Source organism: Dysidea avara, chromosome 5 (assembly GCF_963678975.1).
Source record: "Dysidea avara chromosome 5, odDysAvar1.4, whole genome shotgun sequence".
Lineage (NCBI taxonomy): Eukaryota > Metazoa > Porifera > Demospongiae > Dictyoceratida > Dysideidae > Dysidea > Dysidea avara.
In genome coordinates, this window is record NC_089276.1 from 9,305,866 (window position 1) to 9,315,706 (window position 9,841).

Sequence of the window (9,841 nt, forward strand, 5' to 3'; positions counted from 1 at the left end):
CGTATATCTCGTTAACTTGAGACATTGCACACCTAATAGGAGTGCACACTATATCCAGAAATCATCACATTTCTTTGATGTTATACTGTTATCCTCTTCTCTTATATAGGAAATCAAGTAAGCTGTGATTGTGGGATTCAATTCTGCCAAACAATGTGTGATTGTGGAATTCAATTTTAATACATCAACAGTAGTTTGTTTCTTACTTTGTAAATGTAGCAAATTAAAGTAACATAATTAACACTAGTCTCTTAAATTGTTATATTAGCAAAAATAAAATCAAACTACTGTTTGATGTATTAAAATTGAATCCCACAATCACAGTTTGTTGACAAAATTCAATCCCACAATCACAGCTTACTTATTTCCATATAAGAGAGGGTATAGCAACTAAAGATTTTGCCAATTAGGTGGATCTACATGCTAAGGCAGAACATAATAGTTATACCACAGGCACTCACATGCTTTGCCTGTATATACACACTCGCACTCGGGCCTGCAGCCCTCATGCTTGTGTGTATATATCAGGCAAAGCACTCGTGCCCGTGGTATAACTATTACATATACTTGCATTTGCAGTGAAAAATCAAACCTGCTGTAATCAGACTACTTTTCCCAGTCCCAGTCACAAAATTTAATATTATCAAGAGTTTATATAATAAAAGTATCCAGCTTCCTGCACAAAATCACTGAGGTAAGCTCAGTCAAGTTTAACTTTGATCAGATTACAGGTTTTTACTATTGAATTGGTCACCTTTGCAACTGATTTTGTCCCATCTGTAATTGAGTTCGTCACTTTTGTAATTTAATTCATTGCATTTAGCTGAAGTTTCTACCAACTAACAGCCAACCATGCAGGCTTAATTCTTCGCTTTTTATGTTGCTTAGGCCAGAAATATGCTTTTTCACCAGTTTCAGTGCATGCATCATGGACTTACCTTTCTATCACTTTGTGTCCCATTTATTTTTCTTCTATTATGTACTGTCACAAGTCTGAATGTCTTGCTTGTTTTACTGATAGTGAAAAAGTAGTCTTAAAGGTATGTATGAGCATTCTTTTTTTGTTCTAAAGTGTTTTGTATTAAGTAAGAAAAACTCCCACAAAAATTTCTCACTTTATTTTCTTCCAGCGTTTGAGCGAAAAATATTTTGGCATGGCAAACCTGCTTGGCACTTTTTAAGATTTCTACATGTTAAAAGTTGTGTGCATGTACAAAACCTTCCACTCCACTTTCACAGACTATATAACTCTTCTATATTTACTTCACACCCTTATATAGTAGTACAAATTGTCCTATCTTGATTCACAAACCAAAAAAACTGTATTCTTTTAATGATTAACCCTTAGAGGTGCATAAAGGTATAGACAAATACGCATGACTGTAAACAAAGTACTAAATGTATTTACTTCATTTTACTCGTGATGTAATTATTCTGATGTTTATGGTTAACCCTTAAAACCACATAGGCTGATATATCAGCCATTTTTTAAAGCACGTAAAATGCACAAGCATTATAAGTAACGCATGCTTAAAGAATGGCTTCTAAACAGCCAGCACAGATGGGCTTGTCTAATGACATTAACTGAAAACCTTATATCAATGGAAAGTTTATTCATTGGGCTACTTAGACAAGTATCAATAGTTGTTGTAACAACAATCGCTCACTTGTTATGATGCCATGAAGGATGGCGACTGTTTTTCCTATTACTTCACACCCGTGTTGGTAGCCATTCATAAAAACATTTGACTTATGTGAGCTTTATATGGTGTGATTTGTCATTGAATGGAGAATCAAATGGTCCTTACCAGAACTCCATAGGACACACTGTGAAGAAGTTATCAACCATTTTCTAAAGGTATGTAATGAATTATTTTCACATTTTGTGACAGCTTGTATTCACGGCGAGTTTTGGCCATATCCGTTCGCCAGAGGGTAAAACCCTAGGTACTGTTTTATTTCTTATTACATCATGGATAGAATGGCACAAATTGCATAGCATTAGCACTTACTGTACGGACGTTACAGTACTTTGTTTACAGTCACACATTACTTTGGCCTATGCATTTTCAGTGCACCTTTATTAATAATTACGCTCAGCTTTAAGGGTTAAGTGTTTATACACCTTTGAATGAAATACATGTATACATGTGTGTTCCTTATTATAGGAGGCTGAAAGCACTGATTTTTGGAACTGACAATATTTGCAGTAATTCAACACTAATGTGTTGAACATGCATTTTAGGATTACATATATATTTTTATACACAATTGTATATAGTTTATTTTATGATATTGTTTTGGAAAGTAAGAGTTAGCAGCTAACTGCCAAACTGTCTGATGATGATTATTTTTAGTTGTGTGATCACCACCTACTTATGTGGCTCAATTACAGTAAGACCATTATATACTTTATCTATTATTATTCAATACAGTAAACATAGTAAACATGATTTACATGAAACATCAGTACATCATGACATACATACAACAACTAAACATAAGCAAACAAGGGTATGACATCATTCAATCAAGGACATGGGCAAAAAAGGGTATACATGGATAAACAAGGATATACATGAGTAAACAAGCGTATGCATGTGTAAACAAGGATATACATGAGTAAACAAGCGTATACATAGTAAACAAGTTGTTAAGCGTATACATGGGTATACAAGGGTATGGGTAAATAAAAGTAAATATGAGTACACAAAAATAATAACACGTAAACAGATCATTCAAGGCTTAAGGATGAATAACGATACGTATGGGTGAGTTGTACAAGTATGGGTAATTGCTACAATAGCTATATGTATGGGTAGATAACCAGGGTCAGTCGAAGTATTTCACAAGAGGTATCAGTAGGAATCAAATTTTCACTGGTATATGTAGCTGCAGGTGTACCCTTGTTTGCTTGCTTTCTATTTCTATCATTGATCCCTATATTATATACTCGAAATTCTTATTTTCTTTATAGCTTAATTAAAATACTGCCACATTGGTTTAAAAGGCAGCCACATCACCTTTTAAACTACAAATACCTCTCAGTGAAGCCAGATTCAAACTGTTATTCAGTTTGTGCATACCATTATCATACAGTATGATAGTACTGTATAGTAGGGACATAGAGGGTGTGGGCATGACTCGTAATGTAATATAACCCAAAAATCTGCTGTGATTTTTCCTCACAACAATATGACAGCATTGGTTGGATAAAATCAAGCCCAAAAGTGTCTTCAGGTCGACCCTCCTACACGTTGCTACAGAAATTACCCTTAAACCTGCATAATCCAGAAAACTGGATTTGATAAAACATGAATGAAAAGCACACAATATTTTTGCCATTTTACATACATGCTTTTAAACAGGCATATCTTATGATGCGTTTATCCAATCTATTAGAAATATTTTCTTACTTGGGAAGGCCTACCCTTTGTAACAGTATATAAAGTTTTACAAAATTGCTAAACTGCCTACAGAATTTTACTATAAAGTGTATTATGTAGTAGAGGTTCCAGGGTTCTACAGGTTCCAGAGGTTCCATGGTTCTAGGGTTCCAGAATTCTAGAGGTTCCAGTGGTTCTAGAGGTTCCATGGTTCTAGGATTCCAGATAGGGACCCGCCGATTATGCTCATTAATTTACCTATTATGCTATGCTGCACTGCCCAAAAATTTACCTATTATGCTTAAATTAATGCTCAATATTTACCTATTATGCTCAATATTTTTACCTCAGTTCCCATGTTTTTCTAATAACTTTGCATTTTATGGGAAAGCAGTAAGTGGTTGAAGCACAGACTGTAAATCCTTGCTTGTTAAAATGCATGCCACAGAAAAGATCGATATACTCTAATAGAACAGTCAGCTACCTGATAATTTTATTGGAGTTACTGACTGTTCTATTAGAGTATATCGATCTTTTTGTGGGATATGTATTTTGATAAGCAATTAAAAATTTATAGTATTGCACAACTTTCTGCCTATTATGCTAGCATTATGCTCAATGCTTTCAGGCACCTATTATGCTCATTATTATGCCAGCATAATCGGCGGGTCCCTAATTCCAGAGGTTCCAGGGTTCTAGAGGTTCCATGTTTCCAGAAGTTCCAGGGTTCTAGTGGTTCCAGGGTTCTAGAAGTTCCATGTTTCTAGGATTCCAGAGGTTCCAGGGTTCTAGAGGTTCTAGGGTTCCAATGGTTCCAGAGGTTCTAGGGTTCCAGTGGTTCCAGGGTTCCTGCGGTTGATGTTCCAGGGAGAGTAACCATTACTCTAAAGGAGTAACATATGCTCAGAAGGTGGTGTGACTTATTCTTCAGATTAATGGTTATTCTCTTCGGAGTGTTGTTTACTCTCCAGAGGTGTTAATCCTTTCTACACTGGGAAGTCTTTAGAGTTACTCTTCATTTTTAATAGTGTAGAGGTTCCAGAGTTCTTTATAGATGTTCCAGATAAATAACATATGTAGTTTTTTTTGTAAACTGCTGAGATCGCTCTAAGATTTAACCTCAACTTACAAAACTTTTATCCAGGATGCATACCCCCCCATACACTCTAGATTTGCATGTTTTTTTTTTACTATAATATATAGCAATAATAAATAAATAATATAAGTGTGATTACACTGATATATCTTTCTATGCATAATTTAAGTTAGGAACTGCCATCACATAAAAAACCTACCAATTATAAAATTCCTGTAGTTTCCCATGCCATCCATGGAAGGTCACTGTTTTGTAACAACAACAGTAAATACTGTTGCAGTTGACACGTTGTAAAGTTTTTGAACCGGTAGTGAGATAATATTTTGTGTGTGCATACATGTGTTAGCTCTATGGTGACATTGAGTCACTACAACCAAAAAGGAAATTCCAAATGACTATTCTATATTGATAGGAGAGTAGATTACAGTGGAACCGAACACCTTGAAGCCAGGGCTGATGAAAAGTCTGTATCTCTCACTGCTTGAAGGTTCTTAGTTTACTAATTTGTTAAGCTGCTTTACTGTAGTTATACTGATAGTAAAATGTCAGTAACTTTTAAGTATATGGAACATAATTATTTTACTAAGGTTTAAACTCTCAGTAAAACATCAGTGAATGCGGATTACTGAAAAACTACTAAAATAACAAACAATTAACTGTTCCATATACTACGGATATACCACTTTATTAAACTAAGAAACTTCAAGCAGTGTCTGAAACTGTGTATTAAATTAATAACCTAAAAATACCATTACTATCATTTACCCTAATAAAACAGTCACCACTCTAATAGAGCAATAATCTGGATTAGTCTGGATAAGTGAAGTCCACATAACTGAGGTTTCACTGTAATAAATCCTTAATGATAACTTGAATAGCGTAACTAGGCCTGAAATATATAGGCCTGCAACACAGCATAATTATGATACTATGTGCATTCTTTGAATTTGCTAAAAAGTATGACTCAAAATTACCTTAAGATTCAAACTTGCAACACCTAATTTTCAGAAGTTTCATGTCCCAAGACCCTCTAGCTGGAGCATGCTATTCATTCTGAGTGTGTTTCACACACTAGTATACGTGCATCATTTTATGGTCAATCATAAGCACTGCAAGGTCTAGATCTGCCTCACCTATTTAAAATTTATATGCCCCTGATGAGGCTCATATTATAATTATTATTCTTTAACCCACTGGTTTCTATTATAATTTCTCCAGGTTTGATGAGCACTATCCCAATTACAAAAGAAATGTTACTTGGCAAGTTGTTGTCCTTTTCCTACCAATCAAAACCTTTATTTTCTGTCTTGTTGCATGTGCTGCAACCTTGTCAGCATATGGCTGGAGTAGGGTAGTTAAAGTTACCATTTCAAAAAAAATTACTATAATATAGGAACAAGACTGGTTGTGAGAGTGTACGTGGCTTGGCATGGTTATTTTTCAAAAACATTTTAACTCATAAATTTATGTCATTTTGCTATACCCTACTTTATAATACTAGCCATAGAATGGAAATGTTCCATTTTAGTACAGAGATTGATCTACCCTATTTTTGTACACTAGTGATTTTTGCAGGCCTGGTCACATTAATTTTATATGCATACCAAACTTTTCCAGTACATCCTTGACAACATAATCTAGATCATTTTTATGAGAATCATTAGAGGCTTTGGAGTAAATATTTGACAAATCTTTAAGTAGAATGACCTTTCCTGTTTTAGCTATCATGTTTTGCTGCACTTTCTTCTTTTTGGCACCTAAATTTAGCAGGTGAGCTGCTTCCTGTCTTGTATCGATTGGCAATCTCCTTTGATTTGTATAAAATTCCTATATATATTTTAGAGCAACTTTAATTAGCAGTATACAGTACATATACTTGTAGAAAACATAATAACCTTACTTTTAACACCTTTTGTGGACATCACTTATGCAAAGCTACTACTTTTACTAGAGAGAGAGAGACCATGCATCATTGGGATGTTTAAAATCACACAAATACAAACGCTTTGGACTCATATAACTATACGTGCACAGGCACGGTGAGGAAACTACAAAAAACCAGCACATAAACATTACAAGGACATGGCATAACCAGGTTATAATCAAGTGTTCCGTTCAGGGCAATCACACAAAATAATATGCTGTGAAGAACTGATAGCCTTCTGAGCAGCTTTGCTCAAGATGGAAATAGAGTTGCTACAGACTGGTTATAGCTTGCAGAGCTCTGTTGGAGTGAGTAAGAAAATGGCCCAAGGAGCCTATTTCAATTGTTGATTATGGAGTACTATAGCTCAAATGATCCAGTTTTGAAAGACATGATTGATAGTCAGGTTTACTATAGCCTTGCCATCATGAGCGGCTTGTATATGCTTGAGATGAATAGGAATCTTAGTCCTAGCAGTGTAGCTCACAATGTTACTCATTGTAAATTACTATGTCTGGACAATAATATGTAATTACTGTAGAGGTGTGATAATAGCCAAAGGGGTACATTATAAGATGATAAAAATTTCTATTGCCTTATAATATTGTTCACACAACAATATGATGTAGGCATTATAGCTGCCCGGCTGCTCTTGTGCAAAGATCATGGAATTAAACTGGTGCAGTGCTATATTTGCACTTAAGGTTTGACAGCAACTTGTGTTACTAATCAACATGCATGCATGTACAATTCTCTTCAGGCACATTGGATCAGGCACAATTATATCACATACAGGGCACAGCAGTGGCGGATTTGGGAATTTTCAAAGGGGTTTTCAGGTTCAGAAAGATTTCAATAGCTGTGATCCCACTTAGCTATAGTCCAGCTGGGGTTGTTAACTCAGCTCAGTGGCCTATAGCTACATAGATCTGCAGTGAATCATAAAAATGACTCCATTAAAACATTGTTTCATAGTTGATCCAGGCCTTCGCAGAAAGTTTTGAAGCAAAACTGCACTAAAATGATGATTATTTCTGGAGGCGCTGAACATGCTTCAATGCTGTAATGCCATTTTTAGTAATTTCAAAGGCAAAAGTATGAAGTTTTGCCAGTAGAAAAGGTCCCAATGTGATACACTGTGTGTAACTGTTAGTGATTTTATCATTCCCATAAATCGTAAATACATTAGGAGTGCACACACTTTGTCAGGGTTTCAGCTGAAACCATTGCAACCCCTGTATCCACCACTGTACAGACTTTCCTTTTGTGATTGTATCATGCATGATATCAGTTGTAAAGTAGTATTTTTGTAACTATTGATAAGAATAAATCAATAACAGAGAGGCTTTACCTCATATTTTTGTACGGTTCTCAGCCATTAGTAACACAGTAGCTACATATAATGGGCAGAAAAGTTACTAAAGAGGAATTGCAAAGGTTGGGAATTGCCTATTGGTATCAATTTCTTATAGTTAGTAATTGTAACACTATTACAATATGCAGTTTAAATTATTGACTAGTAATTGTTATAACAGCACAAGTTTATGCACTGCAACTTTTTTATTATGCAACACATTGGTACTTATTATTTACAACTATAAATTGTAGCATACATGCTCTAATATTGCTGATTTTACATCCTAGGCAAACCAGCTGTGCTGCCTGCCTAGTAATCAATAATAAAAACAAAGCGCTTTGGCTATACAGTAATGTATTTAGCCTCTCGTGGTATTATTTATTAATGTCTTGATAAACACCAGAAATTGTGAACTGATTGTAACGAAAGTAAAATAATTGCACTCAGGCACTGAGATAGCTATGATTGCTTTGTGTAAAGCATCACATTGTAGTTGGTTCACACTTTATAATATCCATGGCTGATTAAAATCATCGTGATAGCTGGTGTATAAATAAATGGCTAGCTAACTAGCCAAATTGGCCTTTGTCGTCGAAAGTTGGCACAGTGTTCACACTGGCAACTTAATTATAAAGAATATTGGCTGCACAAGTGCAAGTATGGACAGACAAAGGAATAAACATTGTACAAACTTAATAATAATAATACACAACACACACAAGACAATTTCAGTAAACCTTTTGGCCAGCTGTGAGCATGTACCTGGTTAAAAAAACTAGCAAGTTGTAAGTAAATGTAAACATGTGAACTTTCACAGAATAAGATGATCTACAAGCCACCACAAGGTTAAAAAAAACTAGAGTGATACTTTTGGATCGAAACTTAAAAATTTTAATTTCATGCATGATCACTACTATCAGCACTACACATGTACATACTTCCTGTATGATGTTGTCTTAGCTGCATACTATAACTCCAAGAATTTTATAATTGGTAGGTTCTTTTTGTGATGGCAAGTCCTAACTTAAATTATGTATAGAAAGATATATCAGTGTAATCAAACTTATATTGTTTACTTATTGTTGCTATATTATAGCACACAAAACATGTAAATATAGAGTGTATGGGGTATGCATCCTGGGTAAAAGTTTTGTAACTTGAGGTTGAATTCTAGAGTGATCTCAGCAGTTTATCAAAAAACCAGATAATATTATGTTATTGATCTGGAACCTCTATAAAGATCTCTAGAACCTTGGAACCTCTAGAATCCTGGAACGTATCGAACCTCTTATACCTCTGGAACCCTGGAACCACTAGAACCCTGGAACATCTGGAACCCTGAAACCACTGGAACCTCTGGAACCCTGGACCTCTGAAACCTGTGGAACCCTGGAACCTCTGGAACGCTGGAACCTCTGGAACCTCTGGAACCCTGGAACCCTGTGGAACCCTGGAACCTCTGGAACCTCTGGAACGCTGGAACCTCTGGAACCTCTGGAATCTGTGGAACCTGTGGAACCCTGGAACCTGTGGAACCCCTGGAACCTCTGGAACCCTGGAACTTCTGGAACCCTGGAACCATGGAACCTCTAGAACCCTGAAACCTCTGGAACCATGGAACCTCTGGAACCCTGGAACCTCTGGAACCATAGAACCTCTAGAACCATGGAACCACTAGAACCCTGGAACCTCTGGAACCTCTGGAACCCTGGAACCACTGGAACCTCCGGAACCCTGGAACCTCAGGAACCCTAGAACCATGGAACCTCTAGAACCCTGGAACCTCTGGAACTCTACTGCATAATACACTTTATAGTAAAATTCTGTAGGCAGTTTAGCAACTTTGAAACTTTTAACAAACAGCAAGGAACTCATGCGCTATGAAGCATTGAATCAGTTTGCTTCATTTCACATCCGTACTGTTAGTGCTCTCAGTGGCCATTTTGTCAATCACATGATAGCTGTATATCAACAGAATCACCATCACATGACAACCAAGATGATATCAAGAAAATGTTTCTATGATGCAGTATAGACCCTTTGCAGGTGAGCTGCTGCCATAGCAACATCCACCATTT

The 9,841-nt window shown here is 36.0% G+C and overlaps 1 protein-coding gene across 1 annotated transcript in view; it reads left to right on the plus strand.

Annotated features, from left to right (window-relative positions):
• Positions 1-2,464, plus strand: part of LOC136254979 (uncharacterized) — a 143,201-nt gene extending 140,737 nt beyond the window's left edge. The window contains exon 40 of the mRNA XM_066047700.1: positions 2,169-2,464. Coding sequence (XP_065903772.1) covers positions 2,169-2,198 — 30 coding nt within the window. The 3' untranslated portion in view covers positions 2,199-2,464. The remainder of the gene's footprint in view (positions 1-2,168) is intronic.
• The last annotated feature ends 7,377 nt before the right edge of the window (positions 2,465-9,841 follow it).